Consider the following 19,961-nt stretch of genomic DNA (forward strand, 5'->3'; position numbering starts at 1 on the left):
GACACACACACACACACACACACACACACGCACACCATACATACATGTAATTTCAAAAGACTATTTAACTGACATTTCAGAAGCTTGCAGCTGTAACTCCTGACTATTGGGGTTCATGTATTTTCCCTCTCAGGGACCGTTTAACAAAAGCTGATGGATGGAACCAATAAAGCCAAAGTTCAGTCAAGCACCAAACATAGTTTTCTTTGAGATGAAGGTATCCCTGTTGCAGGATATTTGAACTGTTTCTAGTTAGGGTATGGCTCAGACTCAGCGCACACCTGTAATCCCTCTGGCTGGAATTCAGTCGTGCCCTTAGTACACACATTTAATCCCAAACAATGAAGGCAACGTTTGTAGAAGGAAGTGCCCCTGTTTGAAAGCGATGCCCATTTGAGTGACAGAAAAAGTGACAAATCAGAGAAAGATTTGACAGAATAGGATTGCCCAACTCTCAAGAGGAGAGAAAAAGCTCTTAAGGGAAGCTACTTAAGGGAGAGACAAACAGTACAGGAGGAAGAGAGTACACTCCAGAAATACAGTGGAGTTAGTGGGGAACAGCTAAGGGAGGGAGAGAGAGGCAGTTTTACTGGGAGAGTTTTAGAGAGAGAGCACAAGCTAGACACAGGTAAAGACAGAACAAGCCAGAGAAAGAAGGAGCCAGATTAGTTTGACACCAAATAGAGAAAAAAAAAAAAAAATCAGAGACTTGAGAAAGAAGCCAGATTGAATCAGTCAGGTGGGAAGGAGTTTGAGCCAGAACAGCTGAGTTGAACCAGCCAGCCAGAGTTCAGAAAGAACAAGAAAAGCGTGAACTTATTCAGAAGCAAGTCTCAGAGGCTGAAAACATTCTAGGCCTAGATTACATTGTACAGAGGCTAGAAGCTTCTAGGACTAGGCCTGGGGTTAGCAGACGTGGGCAGTGAGCCTCAGAGATGACAATTACATCAGGTGAATAAAAGATACTTTTACATATCCCGAGGCTGGCCTTGAACTCATGGTGGCCCTCCTATTACAGTCTCCAGGTTCCTGGTACCACAGGCCAGTGCCACTAGCCTGGCTCACATGCTTCCATGTTAAGCTTGTGAGACCCACTGCCAGGTGTGGGGACAGAAGCCTGTAATCCCAGCTTTTCAGGAGGCTGAGGGAGGAGGACTGCAAGCTGAGGGCCTGTGTAGGTTCCACAGAGAGGACAAGGCCAACAGGGTCAACATGGCGAGATGCCGGTCCCACGTAACAGGTAAACAAGATTAGCTAGAACATTTACCAGTCACGTGGGAGGCCTGGGCTCCCTTCCAGCCATGCAAAAGGAAACCACACGTCAGAATAGAAGCCTTTGTTCTTTCTGTGCTGACTCGTGCTGTCTGATAGAACAATGGCGATTTACAATGAAATCTCCAAACAACCGCATTAACAACCTGAAACTCGTGAGAAAAAGCAACTCTGCTGTTGATGGGGCAGCGTCCTGGCACGTGACACTTGACAACAAATCCTCCTGTTTGTCCTCCACGCTCCAGTCGGACGTGCGGACGTGCACCCAGTAATTACTTCTTAAATCATTTTCATAGATATTGTGTGCCAGGGGCTGCTCTAGTAGCTGTGAATTGGAAAGGAGAAAAGGTAAAATGGTTGTGGTGGCACGGGACTTTATTCCCAGGACTGAGGAGGCAGAGGCAAGCAGATCTGTGAGTTCAAGGCCGGCCTTAAGATCCAGTCTAATGAAGATGGCATACTAGGACCCAGTGTTTAAAAAAAAAAAAAAATTAAGAAGAGAGTGTTGTGATGTTTCCTGCTGATAATTACTTTTTACCTGTCAGATTAATAAGCACAGTAGACGTTATTGCTTTGAGACGGGGTCTCGTGTACCCCAGGCTGGCCCTGTGTAGCCCAGGATGGCTTTTCTGTTTCTCCTGCTGCTGCTTCGAGGTACAGGGATCACAGATGTGTGCCCACTGGTCACTGTTTAAGGGCCAGTGGGGAATAGATCTGGGGCTTTGTGCACGCCAAGCAAGTGCTTACGTGCCCAGCACTGAGATACTCTGCAAAGGTCAAAGGTCATTCAACACAAATGCTGAAAAATGTTAGAGGATTGACATCTTGACATCTCTAAAGGTAATCATATCGGCACAACTGTTTGGCTTCCAGTCTGGGAAATGTTAACTGCGTGCGTGTACCAGTAAAACTTTAACTTTTTTTTTTTTTTTTTTTTTTTTCAACAGCTAGAAGTGAAGCAGGCTCGAAGCAGGCTCGCAGCAGGCCAGGGAGCTCCCACACAGCCAGCGAGGAAAATGAAGCTCCCGATCTTCATAGCAGATGCCTTCACAGCGACAGCTTTCCGGGGCAATCCTGCTGCAGTCTGCCTGCTGGAGAGCGTGAGTACTCCATTCTCTAGGGCCATGTCTGAAATTCCAGATGTGTGTAGAGCCCTTGACGTCTGTAAAAGAAGTGAGATGGTCCTGTGTGTTTGCCACTTTGCCTTGTGTCCTGTGTCACGTTGCTGATGGCCATGACTTCAGGTTAGGAGAGGAATGGCTGGACCTAGATTGAGTCAGACCCACAGAGTCTCCCAGGCAGGGGACCCAGCAGCAGCTGGGAGTGGGGGGCTCATGCCTGTAACTCTGGTGTTCCAAAGGAGAAGGCAGGAGATCATGAGTCTGAGGCCAGCCTGGGCTATATATACAGCAGGTCCTAGGCCAGCCTGGGCTATGTGAAGAGATCCATCTTACAAAATCAAAAATAAATAAGCAAATAAACATAAAAACATAGGGGAAAGGGTTTCTTCTAGTTGCCAGAGTTTAGTTTTATGGCCATATATGGCTGAAGCCACCTTTGAGTCTTATTTTAGGGGTTGGGAGAAGGTCTGAGGCAAGGTTGAGATTTGCAACCCGGGCTGCCCTTAAACTCCCTGTGTGGCTGGAGCTCTGTTCAAACTCCATCTGTCTTAGCCTCCTCAGTGCCCGGGTTACAGCTGCGTGCTGTCCTCCCTGGCTTTAGCCTGCCCTATCCCCCAGACATTTACAAGTTCTCTTTCCTACTGAAGGCTTTGTTTAAGATTGGCTACTGCTCTTGTAGAGGGTTTAAGTTCCATTCCTAACACCCATGTGGGACACTTACAACTGCTTGTGACTCCAGCTCCCAGAGATCTGACATTCTCTTCTGACCTCTGAGGGCATTGTCATGTATACAAACACACACATACACACACACACACACACACACACACACACAGGTACACATACACAGGAGCACATGCATACATGATAACTCTCTTTGGTCTCTCTGTCTCTCTCTGGTCTCTCTGTTTCTCTCTGTCTCTCTCTCTCTGTCTCTCTCTGTCTCTCTCTCTCTCTCTCTCTCTCTCTCTCTCTCTCTCTCTCTCTCTCTCTCTCTCTCTCTCTCTCTCTCTCTCTCTCTCTCCTAATCTCCAAAGTCTCTACACTAAGTGTATTGCCAGACACACAGACATTCATTCTCTCTCTTAAAATAATCTTCAAAATATATTAAAAATCTCTTTAGGATCAAGAAAATAAGGCACCTATAAAGAGTTAAGGAGAAGCAAGGCGTTGGTCTCTAGTCTCTGGAAAAGTTAGTTTGCCAGAAATCTTCCTTTTGTAAATAGCTCTTTTGCAGCTCCCTTAGCAGGTAAAGGTCGTTGGCACCAAACCTGAAGACCAGAGTTCAATTCCTGGGAGCCACCAAGTGGAAGCAGACAGCCTCCTCCTGCCAAGTTGTCCCCTGGCATCACACGTGTGCCATGGCCCCCACATAAATGTGTTAGTTGAACTTAAATAAAAAAAAATATGATTCTTAGATTACAATGCTTGCTAGTGAGGTTTTTATTAGAATAGTTGCTAAATATAATAATTAGAATAATAATTAAATATTCCTAGGCCTTCTGGGCGAATGTTGTATCATTTCCTGGATAGTAGGAAGCAGGGGTCTTCCTATGATGCTTTATAATATCCACGGTCACCTTGACAAGCACTAGAGTGGCCTTGGTGACACATCTCGTGACACTTCTTCTGTGAGGGAGGTCTCAGATGAGGGTACTTGTATTGGAAAGACCCACCCTAACTGGACAGCACTGTGGGCGGTGGATGAAGTCTAGGAAGTCCTGTGTGAGCTGGCATCATGTGATGTGAGCCGGCATCGTGTGATGTGCGCAGAGCCAGGTGAGGGACCACCGTGCTCGGACAAAGAGGTCTTTGGGTGGGGCTCAAGGGAGTGGCAAAGCTTCCTCCTGGTCTGTGTGCGGATGCTGACAGAGTGTGGGGACTGCAGCTTCCTCCTCTGGTTTGGTCACATTTTAGACTGTTCCTACAGAGCCATGACGCTCACACTAGCTGGCCCCTCCCTCCCCTGCTGTACAGGATGATCATGCGGAGCTTCCGGGTTGAGTAAGAGGTGTCCTCAGTCAGATCGAGCGCAGCCCACCCATCCCAGCTCTTCTGTATGTGCGCCTGCCATTTCTTCATTCCCTCACCTCCCCAGTCAGGTTTCCAGGACCAAGCTGTGTGGACGTTGGACAGTAGAGTTGCACGCGTGGGAATCTTTGCATGAAAGGAGAAAACGGGGATAGGTGAAGCCGGGAAGCCACGTGTAATCAGTTCACCAGGGTCCAATTCCCAATGTCTACATGGAAGACGCTTGTAATCCCAGCATCCTCACAGTAATAGGGGAGCGGAAGACCAGAGAATCATCTGGAAGCTTGCAGGCCAGTCAACCTGGACCACGAGCGGTGGGGCGGCAGAAACAAGAGTGGCCCTGCCTTCTGTTTTGACGTTCACTAGAAAATTGTCCTTTGACCTCTGTACCTATGCCTACTCTTTCCTTCCCCCTTCTCTCTCACTAAGTACATATTTAATTTAAAATTAATAATTAATGCATTTAATTAATAAACAATTAAAGAAAGACGATGGTCCATGCTTCCAGACTGTGGCTGAAGAGTGACTGGCTACGCCACACTTCTGCCTCAGTGAGCATCCTCTCCTGTCTCCACGTCAGAAACACGTGTGTGGCAGCTGAGGGGGCGGGGTGGGCGGCAAGGACAAGCTCTCTCTATGCAGCCCTGTAGTAGTCTTGAGATTTGAAGAGGTTTGTTTTGTTTTGTTTTGTTTTGTTTTGTTGTTTTTTGGTTTTTCAAGACAGGGTTTCTCTGTGTAGCCCTGGCTGTCCTGGAACTCACTCTGTAGACCAGGCTGGCCTCGAACTCAGAAATCCGCCTGCTTCTGCCTCCCAAGTGCTGGAATTAAAGGCGTGAGCCACCACCGCCTGGCGAGATTTGAAGAGTTTTAATTTTCAGTTTTCACCAGGTATTAAAAATTTGCATGGTTCTCTAAACCCTTTTTATCTCCAGAGCATGAACATCAGTAAACACTGGACTCAAAAGACTCCTTTCCCTCGTTCTAAAAAAAAAAAAAAAAAAAAAAAAAAAAAAACAAAAAAAAAAAAAAAAAAACCAAATTTAATTAATTCAGCTGCTTATAGAAAATTCTAGAACTGTATTTTTTTCCTTTATGTGTATATGTGCCTGTGGGTTATGCCACTTGTGTGCCGATGCCTATGGATGCCAGAAGAGAGAGTCAGTGACTTTGAGACAACTTCCACCGGTGCTGGGAACACTTTTGGGTCCTCTGGATAAACAGCAGCACTGTTAACCGTGGAGCCATCCCTTCAGCTCTGGAAAGTAAAACTTTAACCTAACCTTTCTGTCTCCATCTCCCTAGCAGTGGGACTGAAGGCAAGCACCACCCTTCTCAGCTGGCTTGCTTGCCTGCTTGAAGGGTCAGCAACATGGCTCAGCCAATGAGGTGCCCTGGAATATTAAATTAACCGGTTGGCATAGAAGTGCCATTATGTGTCCACCTAGGGAAACACTTTGTAAGGACTGGTGTGTTTAACTTCATAAGGAAGAACAGTGGGGCTGGTAAGATGGTTCCCTTGGGTAAAACTACTTGCTGCTAAATCTGATGGCCTCCCTTCTGACCTCCACATGGGCGTGGTGGTATTCAAGCACACACACCCAGCCTCCCTCCCATAAATGTATTATCTTTTTTTTTTTTTTAAATTAACATTAGGAGCTGGAGAGATGGCTCAAAATTTAAGAGAGCTGGCTGTTCTTCCAAAGGACCCAGGTTCAATTCTCGGCCCCCACCTGACAGCTTGTAATTGTCTGTCACTCCAGTTCCAGGGGATCCAACATCCTCACTCAGACATACGTACAGGCAAAACACCAGGGCACAAAAAAATAAAAAAAAAAATGTAAGTTTGAGAAAAACATTAGGTGGGGATGACGGCACATAAATGAAATCTCAGCACTTAGGAGACTGAGGAAGAGAATTATGAGTACATATGGGGATATCCTGGCCTACCTACTGAGGAAGAAGAATATGAATTAGTGCATCTGAGGATAGCCTGGGCTACATAATGAGTCCCAGAACCGTTTGGGTCTTACAGTGAGATCCTATCTCAAAAAACCATAAAGCAAGCCTGAAGGCACAGCCCCCAATCCCAGCCACTCAAGAGGTAGAAGAATCATAAGTTGAATGGGCTGGAGAAGATGGCTCAGCAGTTAGGAGCACGGTCTCTTCTTCCAGAGGACCAGTGTTCTATTCCCAGCACCCACATGGCAGCTCTCAACTGTCTGCAACTCCTGTTCCAGGGGATCTGACATAGACATACCTGCAATCAAAACACCAATGCCCGAGAGAGAGAGAGAGAGAGAGAGAGAGAGAGAGAGAGAGAGAGAATGCCTCCATAAGATCCAGCCCTGCGGCATAAAAAAATTACAAACTGGAGACCCACCCGAGCATCTTATAACTTGTCTACAAAGGAAAACAAAGAAATAAATAGATAAATGACCATCACCCAGTGACAGAACTTGGCCAGCATGCGTGAAGCCCTGGGGTTGATTCTCTGGACTTGGACAAAGAGAGAGAGAAAAAAAAAAAAAGAGGTTGGAAAGATGAAAAGATGGCTCAGTGGTTAAGAGCACTCACTGCTCTTCCAGAGATCCTGAGTTCAATTCCCAGCAACCACATGGTGGCTCACAACCATCTGTAATGGGATCTGATGCCCTCTTCTGGTGTGTCTGAAGATAGCTACAGTGTACACACACACACACATACACACACACACCCACACCCACACACACACACACACATATAGTAAATAAATCTTTTTTAAAAAAGCATGAGATTTTTTACTTGATAATACACTGGCGTACATAGGAACCTGTCCTGATGCTGTGGGTTTTCACTTGTACAGAATCTGAAAAGCTGTCTTTGTGGACTTACCTCAAATTCCTCCACACTTGAACTTCAGAAGTTGAGAGTAAACTGCTATATTCACTAAGGGAGGTTGCCAGGCCAGGGAGTCTGGCCTGTGTTTCCAAAGTCTCAACTGTTTGTTCCTAATTAGACACTCCAGGAAGACGCCCATCAGCAAATTGCGAGGGAAATGAACCTCTCGGAAACGGCTTTCATCAGGAAACTGCAGCCGACTGACAGCTTCACACAGAGTAAATGCATGCTTTTTCATTTATTCCTGGGCGGCGCTGAGAGAGGCTTAAGGGAGATGTTTGTGTGTTATCTGCATGCCAACAGCACTCGTGGGTCTTGTCATCTAGAAGGTATATTGAAGTTAAGTCTAAATTTATATTTTAAGATGTCTCCCACCACCTACAAACAGCTGTTGGAAAATGGGTCCCCAGGGCAGCATGTGGGTAGCTGGGTCTGATAGGAGAGGACAGCAATGCCATCTTTGAGGGTGCGTTAGGGTTCTCAGGAGCGGGATGGCTCTGACATGGTTGTTGGGCGCCCTCTTGTGGCTGTGCCTCGGCCCTTGCGCTGATGTAGTGAGAAGGCTCTTAGCGGGAGCCAGCCCCTAGAAGGTGGACCTCCAAGTCTGTAACAGAGAATTTCTTTTGAAGGGTCACCCAACCCGTGGGGTTCTTCTACAGCAACCCAAGTGGACTAAGAGGATGTTGATGAACCTACAATTTCTGCTCCAGACCTAACTGCAGGGAGCCCGTGGGTCTAGTCTGCACTGGTTGTTTGACCACAGTTTGCGAAGAGATTTGGGAAAATCTGAAGGCTGAAAAGCCTGCCTGGGTTTGATTTGCTTCCCTTTGGCTTTTCCTCCTTGGAAGGTTCTCGCTTTGGACTAAGATGGTTTACGCCAGCGAGCGAAGTCCCCTTGTGTGGCCACGCCACGCTGGCCTCGGCGGCTGTGCTGTTTCGCAAAATAAGTAATGTGAATTTTTTTGTGTGCTTATATCTATGCATGTGTGTATATATAGGGTTTGTTTGGTATTGGTTTGTCATTTTTTTCCTGAGATAGATAGTTTTGACTGTCTTAGAACTCAATCTGTAGACCAGGCTAGCCACTAGTAAAGACTTTCTGCTTCTCCTTTCAGAGCCGGGATTAAAGGTGTGTGCCACCACACTTGGCTCCTGTATGTTTTTTGACATAGGTATTTATGTAGCCCAGGCTTGCCCTGGATTCTCTGTGTAGCTGTGGAACATCCTCCACTCTTGACTTTCTGCCTCCATCTTCTCAGACATGTCAGGCTTGCATGTAAGCACCACCAGCACTCCAGAGGTAGAAGCAGGTGGATCTTTGTGAGTTCAAAACCAGCCTGACCGAAGTTGGGAGTTCCAGGCTAGTGGGGACTTCATAGTTTAGATCTTGTCTTGAAAAAGAAATTAAAATAAATAAAAGAGCCGGGCGGTGGTGGCGCACGCCTTTAATCCCAGCACTTGGGAGGCAGAGGCAGGCGGATTTCTGAGTTCGAGGCCAGCCTGGTCTACAGAGTGAGTTCCAGGACAGCCAAGGCTATACAGAGAAACCCTGTCTTGAAAAACCAAAAAAGAAAAATAAATAAATAAATAAATAAATAAATAAAAGAGACATTTACCGTTGGGTGGGTCTATGGCTCAGTCTTAGGCTACTTGCATTGAATCTGTGTGCCAGCGGGGTGGGGAGTTCCCTCTACTAAGCTTATTTTCCTGACCTTTGACCCCTCCTCTGTCCAGAGAACACAAACAGCACCCTGACCTTTGTCACGATGAGCGGGGAACTAAAGGCCAGAAGAGCAGAAGACGGGATTGTCCTGGACTTTCCTCTCTACCCGACCTTCCCCCAGGTTAGCTCCTCCTTTCTCTCACAGAATGATAACATGAGCAGTAACGCTGCAGACTGCGTTTAGCCCATCGCTCTCCTGTGGAGCACTGACTTTATCCATCTCTGTTCCCTTCTAGGACGTGCACGAAGTTGAAGACTTGATAAAGGTGGGTGAAAGGAATCCACTTAGGGCCTGTGTGGTTTGGTCATTTGTTCATGTTTGAGCAGAAAGCTCTGGTGTGATGTTGTTTATGGCTCAAATTGGCAGCGTGAACCTGGGAGACTGTGTGTGTGTGTGTGCGTGTGCGTGCGCGTGTGCGTGCGCGTGCGCGTGTGCGTGCGCGTGCGTGTGCGTGTGCGTGTGTGTGTGTGTGTGTGTGAGGGGGTGAAGGAGTGGAGGCACGGGGGGGGATAAAACTGAGGCAGACTGAAGTCTCATGCAACAGCCAACTTTATTCAGAGCATCAGACAATTTATACTCTGAGGGTTAAGAATCACCTTGGGGGAGGGGCGCACGCCTTTAGTCCCAGCCTTTGGGAGGCAGAGAGGCAGGTGGATCTCTATGAGTTTAAGGCCAGCCTGGTCTACAGAGTGAGTTCTAGGACAGCCAGGGCTACACAGAGAAACCCTGTCTTGACAGAGAGACAGAGAGAGGGAAGAGTCACATGACTAAAGGGTACAATCACAAGGACAAGCTGCACATGGCTAAACCATGTTTTCCCACAGAGGCATATACACAAATAATAGCCAGTTGTAATGAATAATTTGAAGTAACTTCACTCCCATTCGGACTATTCACCCCATCCATCCTCAGCCTCCTTGAGCAGTGAAAGAGTGGATTCTATTCATTCCCGATGGAAGGAGAAATCATCCCGGGGTGGGATGGTGTGACCAGGCAAGCACAAGGAGAGCCGGGGATTTTTGTGCTAGTCTTTACAAATTCCTTCACAAGTTCATGAACATTCATGACATAGGAATACAGACCACTGACCATCTGTGACCTGCCCCCCAACCCCAAAAAAACCTACCAATGAAATTTTAGATTACCTAATCCTTCTAGAGAGTTCTCCCAGTTCTGTATAAGAAGGCCTGCGTGCCTTTGTCTAGGGTTGCCATTCTAGAAAATGGTTGATGCCCGCATGCTGGTTATTCCTGCAGAATAAACGCTCTTTGTCTTTGCATGCTATCTTAGTCTAGGGGTCTTCCTTCGGCGATTTCTGGACCCTTACAAAATGAAACTCAGACTATGGTTATTTTATTTGGCTTTGACAATTACTGGGAGTTACCCCTAATCCAGATTTCTAACTGCAGGCCTGGCCACCTCCCCAGTGGTGTATCCCAGACACTTGCTGTTACTCCTGGCCATGTGCTTATGGCCATCTCCCCTCTGGCTGCTTCTCCTCCTCCTCTTCCTTCCTCCCAGTCTCTCCTCCTCCAACCAGATCACGCCACACCCACCTACCTCTAATCCCTCCAGTAATTGGCTGTAGCCAATTTTATTTAACCAATAGTTTTAAACCAAGGAACAAGGTTTGCACAGTAAGAGCTTGTAGACATGAGAAGTCACTCATAAGCCTAGACCTTTGGGTAGAGAGTTTAGTATTAGGATGCATAACAACAGGCCAAGCCTCAGCAAGAGTCTCCTCCAGATCGACTGCTGATGCTTTTATAGTCTTGGGGATGAGCTTTGTAACTTTATGACGTTCCTGGACTTTTTAGGTTTCCTTAGCTTCTTGAGTCTGTGGGGCCTTTGTTCCTGTCTCCGGGAGGGAATATTTTAATTGGGAGAAAACAGCTACTCAACAGGACATCACTACCAAGGCAGAGGGGCCTCAGTCATGTGAACTGAAGCATCTCAGTCCTTAAAGACCACGAAGGTCCACCATGCAGTGGACCATATCACTCTCCTGCTCAGAGCCTGGGCCTGGTACCAAGAGGAGAGAGCGAATTCCTACAACTTGTCCTCTGACCTCCACACTTGAGCCCACACACATACACATCCATCTGCACATACACAACTGTATACAACACAAATACACACAGAGACAAATATATATAAATGAATAGATAAAAAGGATACAGCCCCCAGAAAGTCTCCTGTGTCACCTCTCCTCTCACCAGGGTTTACAGGTATGTGCATGTGGCCACACCTGGCTTTTTATGTGGGTGCTGGGGATTCAAACTCAGGTCCTCATGCTTGAACAACAGGCATCTCACTCACCTCTCCAGCTCCAACCTTTTAAGCAGGGTCTTTCATGGTTCTGGAGCTCACTGATTAGGCTAGATTACCCAGTCAGCAAAGCCCCAGGGAACCTCCTGCCTGTGTCGTCCCAACATGCCTAGTTTTACAAATATGGATTGTGGGAATCGAACTCAGATCCTCATGCTTGCAAAGCAGGCACTTTACCAACTGAGCCATCTCCCCAGCTCAACTACGAACTAGGCATCCTGCCTGGACTATGTGGTACTATGGCTCCATGCATGCTAGGCAAGCCATAGAATAGGGTTGGATGTCAGAGGGCAACTTGCATTTGGATTTGGGTGACTGAATTCAGGTTAAGAAGCTCGGCAGCAAGTACCTACACTCATTAAATCATCCTGTTGGCCCTCACAGGCAGCCGTAGGTGACACCCTGGTCCAAGACATCCGGTACTCTCCAGATACCCGAAAACTCCTGGTCCGGCTCAGCGATTCTTATGACAGGTAAATACCACGTTTAACCATTTACACACCAGCACCCAGATTTCCAGCTCTGCTTTGGTCAAGCTGTGCTGTCTCCAAAGCATGGCTCACCTTCCTTTTTCTTCTTCTTCTTTGTAGCTCAGGCTGGCCTGGAACTCTGTAAATCAGGCTAGCCTCAAACTCTCAAAGTTTGCCAATCCTCTGCCACCAGAGTGCTGGGATTAGTGGCATCCACCGCCATGCTTGGCCCAACCACATTCTTTCCCATGGGTAGTGTCAGGGCAGGCTCTCCTGTCCCTCTGCTCAGCCACCTGGGCTCCATCCAGCCTCTTCCCCATTGTGTGTAGGGGTGGTGTGGAGATGCTTATTCCTTACCCATCCTTTTGTGCTCAAGGTCCTTCCTAGAGAGCCTGAAGGTGAACACAGAGCCTCTGCCTGGAATTGAGAAGACAGGGAAGGTGAGAGGCCTCATCCTCACCCTCAAAGGAGAGCCTGGGGGGCAGACGGCCCCGTATGACTTCTACTCCAGATACTTTGCACCGTGGGTTGGTGTGGCTGAAGACCCTGTAACAGGTACTCTTTACCTAAGATCGGGGAGATTTAATCTGGGAATAGGAGGAATACAAACAGCTGGCTACACACCTTGGTGCTGTGGTTCTGGGCCTCTGAGCAGGGCTCTGAGGAGTTCTCTTGATGAACTCAAGTGGGAAGGCCCGTCTTAATTGTGGGCCATTCCCTGGCCTGGATAGATGGAGAGAGGGGCCAAGCAGCAGCTGCTTTTGTTGCTCCTTTCCACTGTGGATGTGATGTGAGCAGCTGCTTCAAGTTCCTGCTGTCTCCACTTCCCAACCATGAAGGGCTGCACCTTGAACTGGGAGTTAGAGTAAACCCCTCCCTCCTTACTGTTGTTTCTTCCTGGTATTTTATCCCAGCAACAGGAAAGAAACTAAAGCAAATGGCCTTCCTCTGACATTTCATATCCTCGACATTTGTTCTCTGAAAGAGGGTTTCATGTATCCTGGGTTGATCTCTAACCTGGCACCTAAGCAAGGATGCCTTTGGCCCCCTGCTGTTCCTGCCTCTACCTTCCAAGTGCTGGGGTTACAGTGCTGTCATGCTGTTGTGCCCTGCAGCTTGGGCTGCCTTTGGGTTTCCATCTTTCTCTCCCTCTCGCCCTTAACTGAAATTTTCTGTGGAAAGATCCTTAAAGAGGGAGAGGAAGGACTGTAGAGCCAGAGTGTTGGAGGATACCATGAGAACCCAGCCCACAGAGCCAGCTAACCAGGGTTCACAGCTACTCAAGCAACCATCAGGGAGCTTGTATGGGTCTGAGCTAGGTCCTCTGCATATTGTCATGGCTGTGTAGGTTGGTGTTCTTATGCAAATCCAAACGGGGGTGAGGAGTGTTGGGGCTGTCTCTGACTCTTTTATCTGTTCTTGGGACCCTTTTCCTCCTGCTGGGTTGCCTCATCCAGCCTTGAGGGTTTGTGCCTAGTCTTACTGTAATTTGTTATGTTATCATGTTCAGGTGATATCCCTGAGAGGCCTGCTGTTTTCTGAAGGGAACCAGAAATGTAGATGTGAAGGAGATGGGAGGTAGTTGTGGGGGAGGGGAGGGAGGGGAACCTGTGGTTGGGATGTAATGTATGAGAGAATAAATAAATAAATAAAAGTAAATGATAATGATGATAATAATAATAATAATAATAATAATAATAAAGGAGGCATTGCAGTAGGTTGAAACCTGATGATTGACAGCCCCTCCTTCCTAGCCCCTTTCACCTGGACAGGTGACAACCCCTAAAAGTCTCAGTTCCTCCTCTATGTGATGTGAATAATACCTCAGTGGGTTAGGTCATCACAGCACATGTTCACGACAAAATACAATGCCTGGCACATAGTAAACGCCCAGTAAGCATTAACTATGTTCAGTCTCTGCCTCTTTCTTCTTCTCCTCCTCCTCCTTCCGGGGAAAGCACCACCTTTAGGCTAGGCAAGCACTCTACTGCAGGGCTACATCCACAGACCTTTATCGTTTACACTGCACGCAGAGCCCTGAGCTGACATTTGCAGACCTTGTACCAGCTGGAAGCAGGGGAAAGACAGCAAAGATGGGCAGGGATGTCAGTCCCTCATCTTCTGTTCGGAGAACAGTGGCCTGTGCACACGAGGGTGGGAATGCTTGATGCAGGGGACTTCTGGGGAAAATGGAGTTCAGGGCTTAAGGTAGAAGCTCCAAGTACTAGGAGCTGAGATGGCTCTGGCTCGTCACTGAGTTCTCTGAGAAAACAAAACATGTGAACAGAAAGCCCAGCAAAGTATTGCTTAGGCTCAGGGAAATGCCCACAGCATCCACAAAAACCACCGAGTCTCTCCCCAGGGGCTTTAGTTAGGGTTTCTGTTGCTGTGATGAGACACCATGACCAAAAGCAAGTTGGGGAGGAAAGGGTTGATTCAGCTTACACTTCCACATTGTAGTCCATCATTGGATTAAACCAGGACAGGAACCTGGAGGCAGGAGCTGATGCAGAGGTCATGGAGGGGCGTTGCTTACTGGCTTGCTCCCCATGGCTTGCTCTCCCTGCCTTCTTATAGAACCCAGGACCACCAGCCCAAAGATGGCACCACCAAAAATGGGCTGTGTCCTCTCTCATCAATTACTAATTAAGAAAGTGCCTTACAGCCAGATCTAATAGAGGCATTTTCTCATGAGAGGTTCTTGCCTTCCTAATGACTTTAGCTTGTGCCAAGTTGACATAAAACAAGCCAGCACACCCTGGTAGAGGGTTCTGGGCAGCATGTATACACATAGCTGTTTCTCCAGACTGTAACTGACAAGCGGTGCACTTTTTTTTATGTTTAATGTTTTCTAGACGACAAAGGTCTTCGGACTAGCTAGAGTGGAATAGGATTGAGGGGTTCTGGGACATGAGCTTTTAGCACCCAGTCTTGGGAAAATCAAAATGTTGGTTACCATACTTAGATACCCCATAACACTCAGTAAGCTTGTCTGGTGAATGAGAAAAGAGCCTTTTGAAAACAATCACCTGGGGGGCTGGAGAGATGGCTCAGTGGTTAAGAGCACTGACTGCTCTTCCAGAGGTCCTGAGTTCAATTCCCAGCAACCACATGGTGGCTCACAACCACCTGTAATGGGATCTGATGCCCTCTTCTGGTATGTGTGAAGACAGCTACAGTGAACTCATAAATAAATAAAAATAAAATCTTTAAAAAAGAAAAGAAAAGAAAAGAAAAGAAAACAATCACCTAGAGAATTTTCAGCCAGTTATAAATAAAGTTACAGCTTTCTTCTCCCCTTTCTCCTTCCTCATAAATTCTTAAAAATCAGCCTCAAAAACCTTTGTGAAGGATTCCAGGGATTTTGGGAGGATCCATTCATAAATTCCCATGTTCACTTCCTCACTCCACACTCTGCTGTGGCCTACTAGCTGACAAAGGATTAGATCATCTAAGGATTAGTCAAAATGGCTAAGTGATTTATCACGTACACAATTAGGGACACACCACTTCTATTTTCTTTGCTTATTCTCAGAGCTTCTCTGTCTTTTCAGGATCTGCACACACTGTTCTCAGCAGCTATTGGTCCCAGCAGCTCGGGAAGAAAGAGATGCGAGGTAGGATGAGTCTTCCTCCACCAACTCTCTCTCTCACTGGATGCTTGGGTATTAAATTTAAGGCTTTGCAAATGTTCAACCATAGAGTCATAGCCTCATCCCTTAACTTTTTGGGACTAGGTCTCGCTATGTAGACCAGGCTGACCTCAAATTTACCTCCTGAGCCCTGGGAATTATGCAATATTATACCCAGCTCAAATTTCTTATTTGCCTAATTTTAGGCTTGTATCTATTTTCATATGCACTAGCTCCTTAAAAATGTAATAAAAGGTGGGTAGTGTGACCAGGCCAGCCCAGTCAGTCAATAGGTTCTCCAGCACAGGAGTGAGGATTAAAAAGAAAAAAGACAGCTGGGCAGTGGTGGTGCTCGCCTTTAATCCCAGCAGTTGGGAGGTAGAGGCAGGTGGATTTCTGAGTTTGAGGCCAGCCTGGTCTACAGAGTGAGTTTCAGGACAGCTAAGGCTATACAGAGAAACCCTGTCTCAAAAACAAACAAACAAACAAACAAACAAACAAAAAACTTTAAAAAAAGAAGAAAAAAGACAATTAGACAACATTGTAGCATGACTCTAGCCAGTTCTGAGGCTGAGGCAGGTTTATTTTTTCCCAATGAGCTTTTATACCATTTTAATTACATGCAAATGTTTAGGTCAGTTCTAGGTTGAGGAGCTAGTAGTACAATAAATGCAAATAGTCAAGGAACAAGCTAGGCAATAAGCAAAGTCCTGTGATCACTCCTGTGATCACTGTTTCTAAAGGCTTGTCAGGATGACCAAAATATCTGAGTCTACTTCTCTGTCCTAGCCCACAGTCATATTTATGCCTGAAGCCTACTTCTTTGTAGCGTAAGATTTAGATTCCTGACTAAAACTATTTCCCTGTTTTAGCCTAAAATTAGATTTCTGCCTGCACTTCCTAGTCATGGCCCAATGTCAGATTCCTGTCTGAAGCCCATTTCCTTGTCCATGGCCAATGTCAGATTACTACCAAGCAGCCCCAAAAGCTCTCCACAGTGGTGGTGCCTCACGTTAAAGAGGCAGAGGCAGGCGGATCTCTGAGTTCTTGGCCAGTTTGATCTACAGAGTGTGATCCAGAACAACCAGAGGTACATAATGAAACCCTGTCTTGAAAAAAGGCAAACTAAACCAAAAAAGTACTAAGATATTATTGTTCATGTGAAGTTTCCCTGTAACATTTCCCCTTCAATGACCCGGACTCCCAACCCTTTTCATCCCTGCCTCCCCAAACACAGATATAGTAAGTGCTTAGTAAATAGCTGATGGGTATAATTAGCTTACTATGTAACTTTTGAGAGGGACAATCCCTTTTCCCTCTCCTGGGTGAGCATAATGACTTTCTGAGCCCCTGGAAGACTAGGGCTGTGTCTCTTTTGTGGCCTGGTATATACAGCTGCTTTAATATGCTATGAGGAAACAAACTCCTTCTATTCATATCAGAGCTGAAGTTGGGGTCTTCTCAGAGGCCCAGGAAGGAAAGGGTCCGGCAGTGTGTGCGCAACTGTGTGTGGACCTCTGGGGCTGCAGGAGAATGGGGTGGAGGTGGGAGGGGCCATGGACCCGGGGAGGGGTTTATCCTGGAAACTGGCCTGGGAGTCCTGGGTTTATCACAATAAATTCTGCACTGAGTGGTAAATCCCAGGGGAAAGGCCCTTGATTGGCACCAGGTTGTGTTCTCCTTAGCCTTTCAGTGTTCCCGCCGAGGAGGGGAGCTGGACATTTCCCTGCGACCTGATGGGCGAGTTGACATGAAGGGCGGCGCTGCTATTGTCTTGGAGGGCACGCTGACAGCCTAGAGATGTTTATGCTGGGTTTGCAGCCGCTGCTCAACGCCGTGTCTTCTCTATAGCAAGAACCGAACCCAACCCAACCAAACAGCAAATGCACAGAGCTTGGTTCAGTCCTCCTGAGAAGAACAGAAATGGGAAGACATTTGATGGAGATGCGGTAGTGTCTCCAGAATCCTTTCCTGATGGTGGGCTCTGGCGCCTGCCTGTGTGTGCATCTTCAGTCCCCACAGCAGACACGGAGCCTGCCCCTTGTTTTGATTATGACTGCCAATCAAAGTGAGAGATGCTTTGATAAGGAGCCAGATGATGCCATTTCAATTCAGGCGTGGGTACCTTAGGGTATTTCAAAGCCTTTTCGAAGAATAAATAGCTGTGTAGAAATGTTGTGTTGCCAAAAACATTTCTCCCCTGGCCCCCTGAGGTTCCAAAGACCAACCAAGGTACACTGCCACCGAAGTTCCCCCAGGGCACCATTGAGTTATCAGGCTTATTTACAGAGAATAAGTGAAGGCTTCCTTACAGCAGTGCGGTGCGGGTGTGCTCTTCCAAAATGTGGCGCCAGGAGGGCTTTTACGCAGCAGCGATGCTGACTTTCCTGTAGCGGCACAGATGGAGCCCCACTCCTCTAATCTTTGCAAGCCTGTGACCTCCAGCCTCTTGTGAGGCTATGTGCAATTAGGGCAGAATTGCATACCCATACCACTGGTGGTAGGGAATAGCTGGATTCTCAGGTGAGGCCCTGTGGTCTCCCATCCCTCTGTGAGGAGATGTAAACAGTCAGCAGGCTCAGCTCAGATGATCTTTGGCAAGTGGGCACGGCTGAACTCCTGGAGATGGCAACTACTTGGCTCAGGGTATGGTCCTGAGCAACATGCAGGAAAGCATCTCCAGATGTAGTAACACTAAGAAAGACGGGTAGATTGAAAACTGTCAGAGGCTGTGCTACAACGCTGGGGTACATGGGTTTGTATGGGCTGTGAGGACAGCAAAATGAAACAGTTCATCTTGGGGGGACAATGTAATTTCAGTGTTGGGGGCTTGCTGAGTGGTTGAAATGCTTGCTGTCAAGGCTGACAGCCTGAGTTCGAATCCTGGGACCCACACTGTAGAAGCAGAGAACCAGTTCCTACATGTTGTCCTCTGACCCACGTACACATAGGTGCTATAGCATGCCCACACCCACACCTATACATGCATACCCAAAACGAACAAATTAATGTAATAAAAAATCATTTTCTTCTTTTTTTTTTTTTTTTTTTTTTTTGCACTTTTTTACGCACTCAAATTTAGGAGGAACTCAGAAAATGAATAGAAGAAAGGATGTGTTAGGTGGGCTGGGGGATGATGGTCCGATGGGTAAAGCCCTTGCCAGTTTGGATCACTGTAGTCCACATAAAAGCTGGACATGGTGATAAATGGCTGGAATCTCGGTATTCATTTATCAAGATGAAAGAATCCCCCTCACACCCACCCCTATTCCTCCATCCTCATTCCCCACCCGCTCCCCACCAACCTCAAAACTCACAGGCCAACTAGCTTGGTATATATAGCAGAGTGGCAAACACCTAGCGAGTCTCAGCCTCAAAGAAGGTGGAGAGTGAGAGCCAGGACTGTGGAAATTCACCACCGTTCCACCAGGCACAGCGGTACATACCTGTAATCCCAGCACTCATGAGGCAGAGGCAGGAGGATCGGAATTTTAAGGCTGGTTGCAGCTATCCAGTCAATGAATTTGAAGTCAGCACGAGCTTCCGGAGACCCCATTTCAAATGCCAAAAACCACACCAAAACCTGTTAAAAATCTATAGAAAGGACTTGGGAATCCCAGAAATTGTAGGTCATCCCTATCACAAGAGAAAGGGGAGGGCACTCCCTGAGAGCGATCCCTTGTCAGCGTCAGCATCAGCACCAGGTGGGAACGTGCTAGAAGAGCAAAATCACAGGCCCTATTCCAGATCACCTGTGTCTGGAGCGCTGCGGTCTGGGGCCAGTACTTTGAGTTTTAACGAGCTCTCTAGGCGATGGGTTAGTTTGAGACCTGCCCTGCACTGGGGCTTCCAGATGTATCGGCCACTTCCATTGCTCCCTTGACAATCACCTCTGTGGCTCAATGGCATCTAAATTCAGAAGCTCCCTGACCGCATCAATATACCTGCTGCTTAACAGTGCACTTTCCGGGAGTTGGTTTAGTGTCAGCTTCCAGCGTGGTCTGGCTTAGGAAAATTAGCTGTGCTCAGGTGGGAGCTGTCGGGTAACGTGTTAGTAACAAACCGATGACTTAATCAGCCATGATTTATTCATGATGAATTAATTATACCTGGTTGTGCACTTCTGCTAGCTAAATAGAGCTTTAAAGGGGTTCTTTTATTAATCGTCATGGTGTTAACTGCCGACGCAGAAGGATCACTAATTAAACATGCAAACTGTATGCAGGACGTTTTTGGGCTGCTGAGGCCACAGGGGGAAAAAAAACCGTAACATTTTTATAAAAGGGGGACCAAAATAAACTTTATTTTATGCAATATCAAGGAGTTCCCTTGGCAATCCTAATTAATCACAGTGATGCTCTCCAGCAGGAATAGACTCCACATATCAATATATGGTGGAGTGGTCTGGCTAGGCTCTGTTAGGGGGAACGTGTTTGGTCCTGCACTACAATTTGTTTATGCATTCTTCCATTTGTGATGGTTTCCCTGGCTTCCAATTTTGGGCTA

General features: G+C 47.1%; 1 protein-coding gene across 2 annotated transcripts; it reads left to right on the top strand.

Moving 5' to 3' along the window:
- Window positions 1–1,348: 1,348 nt before the first annotated feature.
- On the top strand, window positions 1,349–17,629 carry LOC117724516 (phenazine biosynthesis-like domain-containing protein 1). 2 transcript variants are annotated; one of them, XM_076916846.1, is made up of 10 exons: window positions 1,349–1,540; window positions 2,220–2,372; window positions 7,420–7,519; window positions 8,150–8,248; window positions 9,036–9,145; window positions 9,261–9,290; window positions 11,738–11,826; window positions 12,200–12,378; window positions 15,378–15,440; window positions 17,141–17,629. In XM_076916846.1, exons 2-10 carry the CDS (start codon window positions 2,289–2,291, stop codon window positions 17,251–17,253), a joined length of 867 nt encoding a protein of 288 aa, XP_076772961.1. In that variant the 5' UTR covers window positions 1,349–1,540; window positions 2,220–2,288; the 3' UTR covers window positions 17,254–17,629. The 2 variants fall into 2 exon arrangements, with proteins under 2 accessions (XP_076772961.1, XP_034380274.1); XM_034524383.2 differs by lacking the exon at window positions 1,349–1,540 and adding an exon at window positions 1,965–2,112.
- Window positions 17,630–19,961: the final 2,332 nt, after the last annotated feature.

This window comes from Arvicanthis niloticus, chromosome 20 (genome assembly GCF_011762505.2).
Source record: "Arvicanthis niloticus isolate mArvNil1 chromosome 20, mArvNil1.pat.X, whole genome shotgun sequence".
NCBI lineage: Eukaryota > Metazoa > Chordata > Mammalia > Rodentia > Muridae > Arvicanthis > Arvicanthis niloticus.

Bases quoted from the DNA above. Each gene is read 5' to 3' on its own strand.
- LOC117724516 (XM_076916846.1), top strand. From the start codon at position 2,289: ATGAAGCTCCCGATCTTCATAGCAGATGCCTTCACAGCGACAGCTTTC. The intron at 9,291-11,737 runs GTGGGTGAAAGG...TGGCCCTCACAG, and splicing joins AAGTTGAAGACTTGATAAAG to GCAGCCGTAGGTGACACCCT. The intron at 11,827-12,199 runs GTAAATACCACG...TTTGTGCTCAAG, and splicing joins CTCAGCGATTCTTATGACAG to GTCCTTCCTAGAGAGCCTGA.